Source organism: Spironucleus salmonicida, chromosome 6 (genome assembly GCF_000497125.1).
Source record: "Spironucleus salmonicida strain ATCC 50377 chromosome 6, whole genome shotgun sequence".
Lineage (NCBI taxonomy): Eukaryota > Fornicata > Diplomonadida > Hexamitidae > Spironucleus > Spironucleus salmonicida.
The window spans coordinates 112,220-131,513 of record NC_090601.1 but is presented as its reverse complement, the minus strand read 5'-3'; the positions used below and the strand labels follow the sequence as shown (position 1 = coordinate 131,513).

Here is a 19,294-nt window from a genome sequence, read left to right as displayed (position 1 = left end):
TACATCTATTAGTCATATGTATAATTTTAGAAAAAGTACTTTTATTTTTCAATTGAGTAAATTTTGTAATCAAAGATTAGGTAAGTTTTCAACTTAATTTCTTATTTTAATTATCTTATGATATAAACTTTACAATAATATAATGATATATTAATTCTATTATATAATTTTCTATTCAGTAATTATATTCTCATAAAAATTTCAGTGAATATAAAAAAGCAAAAGTCTTGGGAAATATGTGAAACATATTTATTAAAAATACTTTTCTTGCTTTTGTAACCTATAAATTTTTGCAAAAAAAATTAGTTTGTAGAAACTATAATACTTTTTATCTCCACTAAATTAATATACTATTATTTAATATAAATATAAAAATCAAGATTATACTCCATTCGTACACTAAAAACAACATATAATATTTAATACAATTATAAAATACAGAATATCTATTTGATAAGATGAATTTTATATATTAGTATAGAGATTACATAAAATAGTGTAGATTATATCTTTCAATAAGTCTCATTATTACAATAAAATAATGTTTAAAGAAATTAATAAATGAGTATACTTTATTTTTTAATCTATATAATTTACTTAATGTATCAATATATATGTTTTTCATAGTTGATCTTATATTTTTGATTATCCATATATGTTAGTTGAGTTGTACTTTTCGTTCAAATATAAGATTTTAGGTTATAATATTAATATTTGAACTAGTTAAGCCTAAAAATTTCAATAATATATTACTACTGTTACATATTACTCTAGTGTTTTAATTAAAAATTAAATATAGCATTTTTCGATATTTTTATTTAAAATAGAAATAAGAATAAACTAATAAAGACATATATGCAGTGATTAAAACAGTTTATAGAGTTATAATTCTACGTGATTATTGTTAATAATTTACAAAATATTAATAGATTTTATAAATTTTAATTAAATATCTTGAAAATACTGTTCAAATTTAATTTGCATTATGATAATAAAAGATATTTTTATTTAATAATAAATTTAATAATTTATTATAAATTTTGGTAAGTAACTATAAATATTACAAATACTTATTTTTAATTGATATTGCATTAAGAATCTATTAATACGGTAATAAAATAAACAAATTAAAATCATAAAACATCTAGTATTTATAAATAAATATGCACTATTTGATATAAATATATTTACTTATAAAATAGTAGATAGAAATAATTAAGATATTTTTAAATTCTAAATTGCAAGTATCTAATTTTTAAAATTAATTGAAAAGGTAAGAAATATAATAATATGATACATACAATCTACTATTAAATAGTAGGTAATAGTATGAAGATATTAAATAGAGCTGTATAAAAATTGTTTATTGTCTTCTTTAATAGAATTTAAATTTAGAATTACTATCCATATATTAAAATGATTGAATTGTGTCAGCACTATTTATTTTGGTACAATTACTACTTATGCTATTTATTGCTATATAAATATTAAAAATACAAATACACATAGTAATATACTTATTTGTTTTACAAATTGTATAAAATTAGTTTATAATCCTATTTTGTTCTTCAAAATTATCTATGTATAAAATATTAATACTGACACTAAATAATAAAACGCTATAAATCCTACTATTAGTTATTATCATAATTTATAGTATTTACAAGAATTAAAAGTGTATATTTTGGTATTCATTTAATAGAATCTTACGAAATATAAAAAATCCTTCTTTCTTATAAATCATATGAATTTATAGTATACTTACTTTATATTACATAAATTTATTAACTTATAATATTATATATTGTAAATAATAACTATTTAGTAAGAATTATTAAATAATCTACAAAAGTGCAGGCATTTTCATCTTAATGTCTAAATATTTGGTAGCAGATATTAAAATATTTTAACAGCTTAAATAGACAAAAACTGAATTAATAGTATTAGCATATATTATAAATTATATATGAATAATATTACTATCTTGAGATTTATAATAGGATTAAAAAGTAGATAAAATATCAATATAAAATTATTCGTGAATTTATTTATTATTTAAAATTATAGTTACTATTATTGATACTTGCAATAAGAGAAATTACTATAGTATAAAATTTTTCCTTTCAAAAAGATCTTGATGATACTATTTTTTGCATTTACAGAATTATCAAATATTATTATATTGAAAATATTTTTTTAAGTAACATACTATAATATATTTATTATTTATTGTGAAACTTTAGATTAGGTTCTAATAAATATAGGATATTTGATTTAATTAATTACTTTAAACATCAAATACATAAATTATTCATTAAAAATATAATTTTATAAACTAATAAGTAAAATATGTAAGTTTGGAACACTTATCATCTATATTGATAGTGCAATGTGATTATAAATATAAAATTTCCTATTATATACGTAGCTTTAAAGTTAGAGATAACAAAGCTATACAAAATTAATATAATTATCATTTTAAGACCCAAATATAGTTATATTATTATGTAGAAATACAAATTTAATATGTAATAAAATTATTATAAGCATGTTTTTACTTATAGTTATTGAAATTTATAATTTATATTCATAAAATTTCTACATAGTATCATGTAATGATTCTGTAGGGGTTCTAAGCATACTTGATATAAAATAATTTGTGTTTTGTTACAATATTTTATTCATTTCCATAAATATATTATTATATAATTTTATATATTATATTGCATTATATCCGTTTCGTTTTAATGTCTCATAAAGGTGTACGTTTACCATCTACTTCTTAATTTAAACCAACATGGTATAAGTCATATACATTAGCTAATATATCACGAGCTAAGTTAACTCCTGTATAGTATGAGTAATTTGAAGCAGGGGGTAGAATTATTTTACCTTAATAATTGTTACCAGAATTAACAGATAAAAACGTTTTTATTCCAGGACGCCCTTTATAGTTTAGAATTCATTCTGTTCGAGAAATGATAACATGCTTTACAGGTGTATAAGAATTCGCCTTAGACCCTGCTTCTATATGTATACCAACTTGGATATAAGAATATATAGGAGCTAAAGAGGGAGATTCTATAGTGGTTGCATCTATGGAACTACCGAAGTGTTTAAGTTTAACTCTTAAACCGGAAACCTGTGAGTTTTATGAGATTGATGATGCTAAGCTTGCGTTATAAACTAATCTACCAAATCTTTCTGCATTATAATAAGGCTAAAATTTTAGATTTATTCATAATAATAAGCCATTTTGGATGAAAGTTATTAAATGTGAACCTATGATTGCTAGTTTGATAGATACTAATGTTAATTGTGACTTTGAAAGTGCAGAAGGTCTAGAAAAATACGAATTTGATAAGGAAAAAAAGAATGTTTTCAGTATGAATGCCATGACATCTAATAGTTTTTATTAATAAGGATAAACTTAGAAAGTATAAATTATTAAGAAAGATGAAGTTAAGAAGGATGAATTTGGCACATAAAGTTTCGGTGGAGTTGGGAGAAAGCTTTGATTAATTTAATTATTATATTTGATTAATAGTTTATAATCTGGAGATTATATAGTTGTATATAATCTGATAAGCATTATTTATATCTAAAAATAACTTATATTTGTTTCTACTTTTTTAATATTAAGCTAAACTAACTACTATTATATTTAGTTATACTAAATTAACTAATAGAATTTTTCTTTTTAGAATTATAATACAACACTACGTGTTCTAATTCTCTCAAAAATTTCCTTTCCAACTTAAAATGGCTCAAGATCCTAAAGTGATATGGCTTTGCAACAGACTTGCAGAAGGATTTGAACTAGATAAAGATGAAGTATTTGAGCAATTATAAGATTTAAATATATTAAATAAGTTATCTTCCCTTTTTTAGGCTTAAGGGAATCCAGTAGCTTTATTTTTTGCTGATAATGGACGTATATCTTATTCAAATAATCCATCAAACGCGAATCCTGGTGTTATTTATTATTTTATTAGGCATACTAACAGAAGTATAGCGCCTGCAAATTTAGAATCTGATATTATGTATGGTAATATTTCAGGAAATTATGTTGAATAGTTTTAACTCTTGCTACAAAGAGTATATTATCCTTTATTAGAAAGATAATCGGATTGGGGAGTAATGGTAAATTAATAACATTAATAAATGTTCTTAAATCAAGTTCGTAAATTTGTAGAAAATTTATAAAAATTTTAATTAATTTTGTAGGAAAAGATTGATTTATCAATTCCAGAGAATGTTCTATTTTCAAAATTACCGCCTGATTAACCTGGCATTTAAAAATTAGTATAAGAATTTCCAGATTAATTAACTTAAATTGAATAATCTGTGGCCTCTATTTGTAATTAAGTTGAATAGTTTTTAGTTGATTCAGAAAAATTAAGAATAAATTCGGATGATTCAGGACCTGAAACAGAACAGGTTTATTGGAGAGCAAGGATGTCTGTATTTAATGGAATGTCGACACAGATGAATCAAATTCCTTGGATCCCTTCAGCTGTAAGAATATTATAACAGGCTTAATCTGTTGTGGTAAAAAGGTGGTAAAATGTCAAGTAAAGAGTTCTTGAATGTGGTAATGAAGCAAAAGATAACCTGAAATATTTGTAAACTATTGAAGATATTTTATTGCCTCTTTATTCTGGAGAGCCAGGTAAAATGACTCTGACAATACCAGATTTAATGGAGACTATTCGTATTATTCACTCAATGGCTAAGTACTATGGATCTAGAGAAAATATGACAATATTATTAGTAAAAATAGCAAATTAGATGATAAAATCTTGTAAGGAGTTTATTCTTAGTGCAGGAACAAGTTCTGAAAGATTGGTAGAAAAATTAGTGGATGCCCCATATAAATCATTATTACAAAAAATTGATGCATGTTTGACATTATTATCAACATTTTAAAATGAATATTGTAATATTAAAGAAAAACTACTGCTTTCAGGAGCAGAAAAGTAATTTAATTTTTCAGAATAGGCAATTTTTGGAAACTATGAATTATTCTGTGCTAGACTTAAGAAAATCGCAGATATCATTATTACAAAGTAAAATTTTTCGTCTTTAGAAGCATCTACCCTTTCAGGACTACACCCTATCATTAAATAGTAATAAGATTTATTACAAGTGCTTAAGCAAAAGCCATATGATCCATTGTAACATCGTGTACAGTAGTTCGATTTGGATTATTAAGATTATAAAAAAGGTGTTATTGCTTTAGAGTAGTCTTTATCATAGTATGTTGATGATCAATTTAACGATCCTACAGCATCTCTAGACGATCTTATATCTATAGTTACGTAATTAACAAGTATATTAAACAGACCAAACTTGTAAAATACGATTATTTTAAAGTATGATATTTTATAGTAAAAATTTATCCTTTATATAAAGCATATTGCTGATTACTATAATAAAGTTAGAAGAGGTGATTTATAAGCACCTTTGCCTTCTGGTTTTACCAAAGTGGCTGGAATTATTACATGGGGAAGATTAGTAGCTAATAGAATAACAAGACCATATAATTTTTTCAAAAGAATTTTTATATAAGTTTCAGATGAGTAAAAAGAATAATGGTAAATGGGTATTGGAAATCATAGCAGCGATAATGTATTACTAATGTAAAATTAATCAAAAGATAACATACCATTTGGGTATATGCCATTATTATAATATAATAAATATGGAAGATAGGCCAGTAGAATATATAATACAACAATGGAGTCTCTGCTATAGTTTGAGGAGGATAATTTGTTGAAATGGTCACAATCAATTTAATAGATAAGAAATTCTCTTTAGAGTACAGTTTTAGTGAGAGGACCAGACCAGAGCCTTCTTGTTAACTTTGATGTTGCGATCAGCGAGCTTATAAGAGAAACTGATATGCTTTATTAAATTAATGTTGATATACCTGATAATGTTTTGTCTATTGTTTTTCACAAAGCATAGTTACTAGGTACTAGAGATGTATTATAATAATTAGTAATTGACATAGAGTCATTACCAGAACAAATTCATTCAGATACTATTGATCTTATGCAGCCACTTATGCATAAATTGTAGAAAAAAATACAACCACTTTTAGATTAGGTTTGCTGGACTTCATTGAATTTAGAATAATACATAAAATAAGTAATTGATTAGGTGGATATACTTAAAGAAACCATTCATTCTATAAATGATATTATGAAATTTAGAATAGATGATTCTTTAAAGCAAATAGCTTGCACTACTTTGTTACCGTTGCATCTTAGAGTACCATTTAAGTCAAAATAGGATGAAACACGAGGAGGAACAATTGTAGATATAAATAGCCCATCAAAAAAATCTATTCCTGAACAATATACTGTGGAAACTGCGGAATTTACCTCTCATGCAAAAAGAATTTTCTCTAACTATTTAGAAAAATATTCTAATGCCTTAAATTATAAAACATATTTAGAGAAAGCAAAGCCGCATACAATATAGTCGGCTGAGTTTATTTTCAAAAGGTCTGCTTTTGTTGCGGCTGGTACCTGTGATGCAATTTCATAAATTGTCTCAAGATATTTGGTAAGGTCTGATTCTTAAAACGCAGAAATGCTTAATAATTTGGTATTATCAACGATTGTAACTTATTTTGACCCTGATTATAAAGAAGAATAAACAGAAGAGGATATATCGAAGAAAAAAGGCGCTGCATATGTTATTAAGATAGCTATAAAAGATTTTATTAATAAAATGCATGATAGAGTACATGCTGCGGTATTTTTGGCAACTGAGAGAACGTTTAGATCTTTGCATGCAAGAATATCTAGAATAGATCCTTGTTGTTATCCAAATAATCATTTAACACAAGAATTTGATTATGATAGTCTTATTTCCTGTGATTATGAACTGGTTTATCCTGAAATATAGCTAATACCTTCATAAGATAAATTATCAGTTATTTTAAATGAGTTAGTTGTATTAGTATTAACATCTACAAAGCGTATACCTAAGTGGAACTCATAGGGTAAATATTATTAAAATATATTGACATCAATAAAACCAATTTATGAAGTTAAAAAATCAGATATGGTTGATAATTTGTTTTTAAATCTTTCAACAACCAAAACAGTAATATATTCCAACAACACAGAGAATGAAGAGACTGTCAATAATAAGAAAACTGCGCCAGTAGTTTGGAACAACGAAAACCAATAACAGGTACTATCTTAACTGGATGAGGGATTAGCTTAGTAGGTTGCTCGTTTAGAAGATTTATAATCTTTTGATGTGTCTAATTCAATGTTTTAGTACATTGGAGGTTCTAGACAAATGTTAAAACTTGTATTATCATTATAATAATATTTCTCTACGTTAGAGCTCCATCTTACTTAGTAGTTAAACATTTTCTCATCATTTAAACATCTTTGGATAAATGATAAAGACGAAGTCTTTAAAAAATTTATCGAGAATAAACCAGAGTTATCGCTATATGTGGATAAATTAACTTTTTATGATAATATTGGAGATCATGTCGATTTAATTCCAGATTATATAGAACAGGGAATATTTTTAATGAAAACAGAATCCATTAAGCAATCCATGATAAATGAGGCATAAACATGGAAGGCATAATATGCGGCAAAACTAAATAACTTTGCGTAATTATAGCTTTCAATATTGACAAATACTATTAATGATGTGTAAAATTAAATTTCAGTTTAAATAAATGATTTGGATGATGTAAGAAAAATAATGGCAGCTCTAACAAAGTTAAGAGAGTTGGAAGCAGATTTTGATAATAAAGTCTAACCAATTGAGTATTCATATCAAATTATGAATTAGTTTGATATAAAGGTTTCTGTAGAAGAAGTAGAATAAGTAGACTAATTAAATTATAGACTTAAAACTATTTAATAACAGGCTATTATAATGTAGTATAATCTTAAAGATTTATAAGGTGGGTTAAAAGAGGATTTAGTATCATAAGTTTCTGATTTTTAAGGAACTGTAGCTAATTTCACTGAATAGTGGAATACAAAGGGACCTAGAGAACCTGGTATACCACCAAGAGGTGCAGTTATAAGATTGCGCGAGTTTTAATAATAATTTTCAGAAATAGAAAGAAAATGGCTTACTTATTCAACAGGCGAACGTCTTTTTGGATTAAGTATAACTGAATACCCAGATTTAGTTAAGATGCAAAAAGATTTGAAGTTATTAAATTAATTATATACTTTATACTAGGATGTTATTACAACTATAGATGGTTATTCAGATAAGTTATGGTTTGATCTTAATTTTGAAGAGGTATAAATCAAGATGGGTGATTTCTAAAACAGATGCATGCGTTTACCAAAAGACATGAGAGACTGGGATGCTTTTATTGAGTTAAAGTAAAAAATTGATGATTTTAATCTTATTCTCCCAACGTTTTAAGCCATGTCGAATCCAGCAATGAAACCTAGACATTGGCAAGAGATTTCAGAAAAAACTAAATCAGAATCAGTGCTTAAAATATTATCTGATCCAGATACTTTCAAGCTTTCTGATGTATTATCTGCTGATCCGGTTAAATATTCAGAAGATATTGAAGATATTTGCAATGCTGCAACAAAAGAGACTGACATCGAGATTAAGGTAAATTAAATTAGGGACCAGTGGAAATCCACGAACTTTGTATTTGACGAATTTAAGTCAAGAGGCAAGGTAATTCTCAATGCTGCAGAAACGTCTGAGTTAATTAGTGCATTGGAAGATTCTCAAATGCTCCTAAGTTCTATTCAGTCAAACAGATATAACAAGCCGTTCAAAGATGAAATATTTTAGTGGGTTAAGCGTTTATCGACGCTTGACGAAACCCTCAGTTTATGGTTGTAGGTCTAGTAGAACTGGATTTATTTGGAGGCTGTTTTCAGTTCTGGAGATATCGCACGTCAGCTGCCAGCTGAGGCGAAAAGGTTCGGAAACATCGATAAGACTTGGATAAAGATAATGGGCGGCGCCAATCTAAACCCTGGAGTTATTTATATGACTTCCCAGGATGACACGCTTAAATCACTTTTACCACATCTCATAGAGTAATTAGAAGAGTGCCAAAAGTCGCTGTCAGGGTATTTAGAACAAAAGCGTAACTTATTCCCTCGCTTTTATTTCGTATCTGATCCAGTATTATTAGAAATTTTAGGTTAGTAATCAGACCCTTAATAAATATAAGGACATTTGTTATCTATTTTTGACGCAGTCTATCATGTTGATTTTGATAAATCTACATCCAAAAGAAACAATATAATAGCTCTTAATGATAAAACTGGAGAAAAGGTTGTGTTATCAGTACCAGTGGTTGCTTCAGGACCAATTGAAGATTGGTTGAATACTTTAATTTCTGTTATGTAGCGATCTATTAAAGATATTGTTCGTTAGGCTGCTTAAGATTTAAGTAGACCTGATTACAAGGATCTACTAAAAGAATATTTCGAGGCGTATCCTGCTTAAGTTACCTTGCTATGTTTATAAATCATTTGGACTTTGTGGTGTGAATAAGCTTTTAGAACTGCTAGAACAGATAAGCGAGCTTTAGAGAATGTTGTTAAGAAGAACAATGATGTATTTGATCTGTTAGTTGAAATTACTAAATAATAGGAAATGGTTCCTAGACAAAGAACTAACGTAGAAACATTAATCACTATTCATGTACATCAACGTGATATTTTTAATGATTTAATAGCAGCTAAGGTTCGTTCGGCGACTGAATTTGACTGGTTAAAATAAACAAGATTTTATTGGAACACAGAACTAGACACATGCAGGTTGTAGATTACTGATATTGATTTTACATATAACTACGAATATTTAGGTGTTAACGAAAGATTAGTTGTTACTCCTTTAACTGATAGATGTTATATAACATTGGCCCAGGCCATAGGTATGTGCTTAGGCGGAGCCCCAGCCGGACCAGCTGGTACTGGAAAAACCGAAACTGTAAAGGATATGGGAAAGGCAGTAGGTATGTTCGTAGTTGTGTTCAATTGTTCTGATCAGATGGATTATAAGGGTCTCGGTAAAATTTATAGAGGTATTGCTTAGTGCGGTTGTTTTGGAGATTTTGATGAATTCAATCGTATTGAACTTGATGTTATGTCAGTGGCCGCACAATAGATCTTCTGTGTATTATCTGCTATTAAGGAGAAAAAGAAGATGTTCCTTTACACAGACGGTTGCATGGTGTCATTGCTTACCTCTGCTGCATATTTCATTACCATGAACCCAGGTTATGCTGGTCGTTAAGAATTGCTAGAAAATCTGAAGGCATTATTCCGTTCCGTTGCCATGATGGTACCAGATCGCCAAATTATCATGGATGTTAAGTTAGCAGCAGCTGGGTTCTCAGAATCCAAGATGCTAGCGAAAAAGTTTTACATTCTTTATCAATTGTGCGAATAGCAATTATCCTAGTAGCGCCATTATGATTTTGGTTTAAGAAACATCCTGTCCGTTCTGCGTACATGTGGAGAATAAAGAAGAGATAATGCTCACGATAAAACGTTAACTGAGTCATTCATCTTGCTTCGTGTTTTACGGGACATGAACAGATCTAAGTTGGTCGCCCCTGATATCCCTCTCTTCGAATCTTTGACAACTGACCTGTTTCCAGGTATCAAACCTCCTGAAAATAAATACGAGACTCTAGAAAATATGATTGTTACTGTGACACAGCAGCTCAATATACAAAGGTAACCAGACTGGGTTAAGTCAGTTATTTAATTTTACGAAACATATAACGTGCGCCACTCTATCATGCTTCTTGGGCCTACTTTAGCTGGAAAATCGTGCACCCTTCACACATTGGCCAAATGTCAGCAAAATATAACTGGCCAGAAGTTCCAGATTGTTAAAATGAACCCCAAAGCTATCACAGCCCCTCAAATGTTCGGTAGGCTAGATGCTTCAACTGGAGACTGGACGGACGGTATTTTTTCAGCTCTGTGGAGAAAGGCAGTCAAGGCCGAACATTTCATCATGCTGACTCTAAACGGACCTGTCGATGCAGTTTGGATTGAAAATCTCAACACAGTCATGGATGACAACAAGACATTAACACTAGCAAATTCTGATAGAATCCCAATGTCTAAGAATCTGAAGCTTATTTTGGAAATTGACTCATTGGCCAACGCTTCTCCGGCTACAGTTTCTAGAGCTGGTATGATCTATATGTCTGGGTTTAAAGCATATGGATGGAAACCATTCTACATTTCGTGGACTAAGGGCTGGCAAGGCGAGTAAGTCAACATCATGACCTAGATGTTAGATTCATCTGGATTACTGGATGCTTTATATCAATTTACCGATCTCGAGGTTAAACCTCTGTTCAATGTTCCACCACTGTAATTGATAAGATAACTTCTAAATATTATTACCGCCCTTATCTATGATGGAAGCGGTGTCGAGAGCAAGCTGGCTAACATGGAAGACAAATAGAATAATGGTGAAGTTTTAGCGGAAGCTATTAGTTCATCATAATTTGTTATTGCGGAGGGTTTTTGCAATCCTCAATAAGCACAATTGCAATGTATCGCCGAGAATGCATCGCAGATTATTGGAAAGATTAATCCTATGGCTTTCAAGAAGATAATTTTGTTTGCTATCATGTGGTCATTTGGCGCTGTCTTAGATTTAGACGATAAAAAGATTCTATAAAAGTTTTTATATGATAATCAGGCTGCTAAGAATGCGCAAATAGACTATCCTACGCTAGAGAATACTCAAGACCAGATTTACAACTATTTCATAAATGACTCTGGTCAATGGTAAAAGTGGACTGATATTGTTCCTTCATACACGTATCCTCCTCCATAGCCAATTCCTTTTGGCGAAATTCTTATTCCGACCGTAGATAATACAACAATTAACTATCTTCTTTAGAAGCTAAATAGATCTTAGTTTAATATACTTTTCACTGGTGAAGCTGGTTCAGGAAAGACAAAAGATATATTTAGGTTCCTAGGAGAGTAGGACAAAGAGAAATTTGCTATCAGAAATGTCAACTTTTCATCAGCCACTACCGGAGGTATCCTGCAGAGCAATATTGAAGCTTTCGTTGAAAAAAGAATGGGTACTAGCTATGGCCCCGTTGCCGGAAAGAAAGGCATCGTTTTCATTGATGAAGTTAATATTCCTCTTATCAATGAATGGACGGACCAGCCAACAAACGAGCTTACCCGTCAGATTATTGAGGAGAGGGGCTTATACGCGCTTGATAAGCCTGGAGAATTCCACAGCTTTTAAGATTTTACCTTTATCAGCGCTATGCCAATTCCAGGTGGTGGTAGAAATGACATACCAGATAGACTCAAGTCACACTATTGCACTTTTAACATCAATCTTCCTGCCCCAGATCAACTTGATGTAATCTTTGGCACTATCATTAAGGGCCATTATTCTATCGACAGAGGGTTCAGTGAGGAAGTTGCAACAACGGCCAACAAGCTGGTAGCAGTAACCAGAAAGCTCTGGTAGGCTACTAAAATTAAGATGCTTCCGACCCCTGCTAAGTTCCATTATGTATTCAACCTGCGCGACTTGAGCAAAATTACTTAGGGATTCATAAACACAGAGAATGATGTTATCACCAACTCCAAATAATTGGTTCATCTTTGGGCAAATGAGTGCTGCAGAGTTCTTCCTGATAAATTTACAACAGAGCAAGATATCAACTGGTTCAGCAACTAACTGTACGTAGTTGCACAAGAAGAGCTTAATGAGTAATTGTCATAGGAAGCACAGAACTATGTTCAATAGGGAGGAGATAATAAGTATATCTATATCGCTGATTTTATGAGAGATGCCCCTGATGATGTGCCAGATGACCAGGAAATTGTTGTTCCAAAAATTTATGAGCCTGTGTATGATAAAGAAGTAATGATCAATAGACTTAATATGTATATGAAGGACCACAACGATAAGAACCGTAAATTCTAGCTCAAGTTAGTTATGTTCGACTCTTGTATTAATCATATTCTTAGAATATCTAGAATTATTAGAACTCCTGGTGGACATGCTCTGCTAGTCGGTGTAGGTGGTTCCGGGAAATAATCTTGCGCGAGAATGGCAACTCATATTGCAGATTATGATTTATTCTAATTGGTTATGTCTAGGAGTTACAATATAAGCAATTTAGAAGAGGACCTTAGAAAGCTTTATAAATAGGTTGGGTTAACCGGGCGAGGATGTTCTTTTATTTTTACCGATAACGACATCAAGTAGGAGTTATTTTTAGAAAAAATCAATAATATACTTACTGCAGGTGAAATTCCTGCTCTGTTCCCCAAGGATGAAATTGAAGGTATCATTAATGATATTAGACCTATTTTTAAGAAATGGAACGCTCGTATGCCAGATACCAACGAAAACCTTTGGAACTTCTTCATCAACCGCAACAAGGCCAATTTGCACATTATCCTATGCTTCTCACCTGTAGGCGATAAGTTTAGAACCAGATCTAGAAAGTTCCCAGGTCTAGTCTCAGGTTGTACCACTGACTGGTTCCAGTCTTGGTCAAGGGAAGCCCTAGAATAGGTAGCAGCAAGCGAGCTTTGCGAAGGATTTGATATTAAAGTTAACAATGACTAAACTGTCCCAAGTCTAGTTCAGTTTATTGCGAACATACACTCTAGTATGAGTACTATTACATAATAATATTTTAATTAATTCAGAAGACAGACTTACGTGACCCCCAAGTCATATCTTTCGTTCCTATCCTCATTTAAGCAGCTCTACACTAAAAAGGTTAATGACCTGTCATCATAGAACAACCGTCTTAAAAAAGGCTTGGATATCCTTTAATAAGCAGGAGATGACGTAGCAACGATGAGGATCAACTTAGAGTAGAAAGAGAAAGAACTAGCTGTAGCACAGGCCAAGACCGATGAAATGATGAAAGATATTACCATCAAGAAAAACGAAGCAGAGAAAGTGAAGGCTGTTGTACAAAAGGATGCTGACGCATGTATGGCCTAGGCAGACGAAATTAATGCCTAGAAGGAAGTAGCTGAGCAAGGTCTTGCTGCTGCAATGCCATTACTAGAAAAAGCCGAGTCAGCTCTAAATTCTATCACAGCCAATGCTATTAATAATGTTAAGAAGCTTGGTAAACCACCTTATATTATTTAAAAGATCTTTGACACTGTCTTAGTGCTTTTCAATGAAAAGATGGAAAAGTTAGTATATGATCCTGAAAAAGCACTTGTTCGAGGCTGTCTACCATCATGGGGATAATCACTAAATGTTATGCAAAATAACTTCCTTAAACGACTTTAAGCTTTTGATAAAGATTCAATTACTGATGAAACATGCGAACTTTTACTTCCATATATAGAATAACCTGATTTCAAGTTTGAGAATGCGTAGAAATCTTTTAGTGACGTGGCTGGTTTGTTTTCATGGGTTATTGCAATGCGTGATTATCATTTTATAGCATTGGAAGTTGAACCTAAGCGTAGATTTGTGCGTGAAATGGAGGCAGTCTTCAAAGTAGCTATGGATAAGTTAAAGAAGGCGTAAGGTGAACTAGACGATAAGCAAAAATCGCTTAATGTCCTCGAAGAGGTATTCAATAAGGCTAATGCGGAAAAGCAAGCTCTCCAAGACGAAGCCGATCTGACGCAGAAGCGGTTGAACGCTGCTTCGGCACTAATCAACGGGCTGTCTGGTGAGAGAAAGAGATGGGGAATACAGGCGAAGGAACTAGACGATGCCATCATACGTCTGGTCGGAGACTGCTCTTTAGCAGCTGCATTCTAAAGCTATGCAGGGCCATTCAACCAATAATATAGGACCATGCTGCTAAGTCAAGTATGGTTGAAGGATATGGTGGAGAGGAAGATCCCATATTCTAAGAACATCGAGAACGAAATTATTTAGTTCCTGACGACAGAGGCATAGATAGGTGAGTGGAGACTTTAGGGTCTGCCCACTGACGATCTTTCCACCCAGAATGGTCTTATTGTAAGCTCATCATCAAGGTATCCGTTGATGGTTGATCCCCAGAATCAGGCTGCTGCCTGGATCAAGAACATGTACAAGCAAGATATTCAGGTTACCACTCTGAATAACAAGAGGTTTAGAATGATTTTAGAGAATGCCGTTGAAAACGGTTTACCACTGCTCATCGAAGATGTTGAGGAAGAGATCGATCCAGTATTAGACCCCATCTTAGAAAAACAATATATTATTACTGGAACAAGAAAGGAGGTAAAAATTGGCGATTAAACGAAGTAAATCGATGAAAACTTCAAGTTGTTCATCACAACTAAGCTCCCTAACCCTAAATATAGCCCTGAAACTTATGCTAAAACCTCTATTATCGATTTTACAGTAACATTTGGTGGTTTAGAATCATAATTGTTGTCCAGAACAGTTAATATTGAACGCAAAGAACTAGAAGAACAGAGACGCTAATTGCTTGAAGAGGTTAACTCTAATAAGAAAATCGCCTTGCAGTTGGAGGGAGATTTGTTAGAGCGTTTAAGCAACACGACTGGAAATTTACTTGACGACTCCTCTTTAGTTGAGGTTCTCAACAAAACTAAGTAAACGACCGAAGAAGTTAAGGAAAAACTAGCGAATGCAGCTGAAACAGAAAAGAGAATTAACGAAGCCCGTGAAGAGTATGTTATAGTTGCCACACGCGGAGCTATTATATATTTCCTTATTACCGAGATGACGCTAGTCAATAACATGTATTAAACATCACTCAAGTAATTCTTGGATCTATTCGATCTTTCTATTTTAGAAGCACCTCCTAATAATATAGCCGCAAGAAGAATTCAGCAGATCATTTCATACATGACGCTTAAACTATTCAAGTATGTTATGCGTGGTCTATATGAACGCGATAAATTGTTGTTTGTATTGAATTTGTGCTTGAAAATAGATATGAAGAAGGATAAAATTTCTTAGCAAGAATTTTTTGTATTTATTCGTGGGGGTGCAGCTTTAGATTTATCGAATATAAAGTCTAAGCCTTAATTCGTTGCTGATAATTCATGGCTTAATGTTGTTGCTCTTTCTGCATTATCTGCATTTGCACAATTACCACAGTAGATATCTGAAAATGAGTCAGAATGGAAAAACTATTACAACGAAGAAGCTATTGAAATAGCGAAATTACCATAAGAATACGAAGGCAGACTTAATGAATTCTAAAAACTATTATTAATTAGATGTTTGCGTGAAGATAGGACAATGTTAGCTGCGTCTGCATATATTTAATCATGCTTTGCTTCTAAGGATCCGAGCATGAAAGAAGATGGGAAAGAGTTTGTTGAGCCTGTAGTGGCGGATTATGATGACATTTTGATCAATGAGACGAACCAGTGCATGCCAGTTTGTTTCTTGCTTTCATTGGGTTCTGACCCTACCGGCCAATTAGAAATGTTTGCTAAGAAGAGAAAGATCGAATTGAAGTCGATTTCCATGGGATAAGGATAAGAACCTGCGGCACGACGCCTGGTCGCTGACTGCATCACTAACGGTGGATGGGCAATGATCAACAATTCCCATCTTGCTATCAAGTTTATGGCCGAGGTTGACGACATGGTATTAGATGTTAGGGAAAGATATGCCTATATTAATGCCCTTGGAGGGGACAATGATGGCGATAGTCGTGATAAGAAAGACATCAAGGACTTGGATCCTGCTATCGGCACTAATTAGGGAACTGGGGGTATTTTCGCTGCACTCAACCCCAAGTAGGGCCCTCATCCAGATTTCAGACTTATTCTCACTACGGAAAGAAGCGAGAAATTCCCGATTGGCTTATTGTAAAAGTCGATTAAGCTTACAAACGACCCTCCGTCAGGCCTTCGTGCTGGATTAAAGAGAACATTTAATCAAATGACGTAGGACCTTGTCGAGTCCGTTGACAAGCCACAATGGCTTCCTCTTATATATTCAATCGCGTATTTGCATTCAACCATTATTGAGCGAAAGAAGTACGGCCCTCTTGGCTGGTGCATTAAGTATGAGTTTGGTTAGCATGACTTTAATGCCTCTATCTAGTTCCTGCAGTCATATTTGTATTCTCTCGACCCAAGAAAGAACTAACAAATTTCATGGAAAACTATCTGTTACATGATAGCAGAAGTGCACTACGGTGGACGTATTACGGACGATTTTGACAGAAAGTTAATGAATGTTTATACTGCTGAATGGGTTTCAGGATAAGTCCTCGAACCTAACTATTCATTCTGTGCTCCAATTTATAAAATGCCAACTTTTGGAGCTTAACCTAATATTAATGATATCAGAAAATTTGTTGATAATTTGCCTATGATTGACAAGCCATAAGCTTTAATGATGCACCCTAATGCAGAAATTACATTTAGGTAAGCTGAAACAACTGCAGTTTTAGGAACTATTCTTAGTATTTAACCTAAAGATGCAGGCGGTTCTAAAGCAGGAGGGTCTAGAGAGGATGTAGTTCTCAAGTAAGCCAAAGATATTTTAACCAAACTGCCACCTAAGTATGATCTTAAGCACTAGGTTCCATAATACTTAAAAGCCCTCAATGGAGATTCGTCATCTCCTAAGGCCCTGACTGTTTTCTTGGGATAGGAAATCGAAAGAATGTAAGCTGTGCTGAGCATGATTCGCAGCACACTTATTGATTTGTAGCAAGCTATGGCGGGTTCTATTATTATGACTGAACATTTATAAGATGCATTGGATGCTATCTTCGATGCTAGAGTGCCTGCACGCTGGTTAAATATATCCTGGCTTTCTCCAACGCTAGGATAATGGTTATCAGATGTTTCGGCCAGATGTACATAGTATTCTAACTGGTTAATGAAGGAGTAGCCTGCTTCTTTCTGGTTGACTGGTTTCTTTAACCCTAACGGGTTCCTTACATCTGTAAAGCAAGAAATTACTCGTAGCAACACTACTAATGGTGCACCTTGGTCTTTAGACAAGGTTATGATCCAGACGTCGGTCATGAAGTTCAAGGATGAAAAATAAGCCCAGACAAATAAGCCTAAAATGTCTGGTGCTGTTTATATCCATGGACTATTCCTCGAAGGCGCCCAGTGGGAGCCTAAGAAAGAAATTATTATTGATGCAGCGTCCAAGTAGATGTTTGCGCCTCTTCCTGTTCTGCTTGTAGAAGCAACTGAAAGTACCAGTGATGTCGTCACCGCGCCTGTAAAAGATAAATCAGGCATCATGCTGTACGAATGCCCTGTTTACAAGACTCCAATGCGTACCGGGTAGAACTTTATCTTCGCTGTTAAGCTTAGATCCGAGAAGAGGCCCGCTCAGTGGGCCATGAGAGGTACTGCATTATTATGTTAAACTCAGTGACGGAATTTCAATATATACTATATTATACTATCTTTATGCACAATACGTTATAAATGAACATTCGGTGCCAGGCACCCAAGCCTCACTTTCTTGCAACCATACATCGTCACATCAAAAAAAGCAGCGATTTAAGAAGTATAAAGGTGCTGGTTGAGGGTTTTAACCCAGAGAAATTAATATCGTTCATCCAAGCGATGTACCTGACTTATTCGGATAGTGGCATCATTTTCCACACTTACTTCTTCTTAAAATTTATGCAAACAGATATTTAGACCCTTTCACGGTTAATATCTTTCTTCCCTTTGGCCTTCGAAGGCTAGACGCGCATTCAGCTGCTAAAGGACGCAGGATATTATGCAGATTCGCAGTAGCAGCAAGCACTTGCTCATCACTTCCTCAATTAGGCAATAGAGTTTCAGCGAAGCTATCTTACAAGTGAGGACTATAATACGAACGAGTCTATTAATAATTTCGCACAGGCTGTGAGCTAGTTGTCTAGAATAACAGCCATTAATAAGAGCCAACCAGACATATTGTTAAAAGTTTAGAGTACTGACTTTGCAGAGGTCTCAGAAATTCCATAACACATCAACCAGGATGATTTAAAACTAGACTTGAAACTATGTATTTTAAGCAACGAGGTTTATGAAAAAAGAGACATCAACGCAAACGTAGTTATTAAGAACTCAATCGGGAAACCATATAAACCGGTATTCTAGGTGTTTATCGAGAAGTAAATACTTTATGTGGTTATTAGGGGAACATGGGATTTAATTTAAGATAGCATTGCTGATATAGACATAGATCCAATCAGTTATTATGTCAACGATGAAGTGGTGTATATACACTAAGGATTTTATAAATCTGCTGAGTATGTTTAGGCCCATTTGAGTATTATAGTTTAATTTTTAATCGGAAATACATTTATTAACGAAGCAATTTGAAACTT

At 32.5% G+C, this 19,294-nt stretch overlaps 3 protein-coding genes across 3 annotated transcripts; all 3 read left to right on the top strand. All coding sequences in view use genetic code 6, as the record gives it.

Annotated features, from left to right (window-relative positions):
- Window positions 1–2,747: 2,747 nt before the first annotated feature.
- On the top strand, window positions 2,748–3,518 carry SS50377_25667 (putative ubiquitin fusion degradation protein; the record flags this gene model as incomplete). Its single annotated transcript, XM_067909498.1, has 1 exon — window positions 2,748–3,518. The coding sequence occupies one exon, from the start codon at window positions 2,748–2,750 to the stop codon at window positions 3,516–3,518; it is 771 nt and encodes a 256-aa protein (XP_067762254.1).
- Window positions 3,519–3,762: 244 nt separating this feature from the next.
- SS50377_25666 (Outer-arm dynein gamma) lies at window positions 3,763–18,345 on the top strand (the record flags this gene model as incomplete). The annotated part of the gene is made up of 1 exon (XM_067909497.1): window positions 3,763–18,345. One exon carries the CDS (start codon window positions 3,763–3,765, stop codon window positions 18,343–18,345), a length of 14,583 nt encoding a protein of 4,860 aa, XP_067762253.1.
- Window positions 18,346–18,398: 53 nt separating this feature from the next.
- On the top strand, window positions 18,399–19,289 carry SS50377_25665 (uncharacterized protein; the record flags this gene model as incomplete). The annotated part of the gene is made up of 1 exon (XM_067909496.1): window positions 18,399–19,289. One exon carries the CDS (start codon window positions 18,399–18,401, stop codon window positions 19,287–19,289), a length of 891 nt encoding a protein of 296 aa, XP_067762252.1.
- Between the last annotated feature and the right edge of the window lie 5 nt (window positions 19,290–19,294).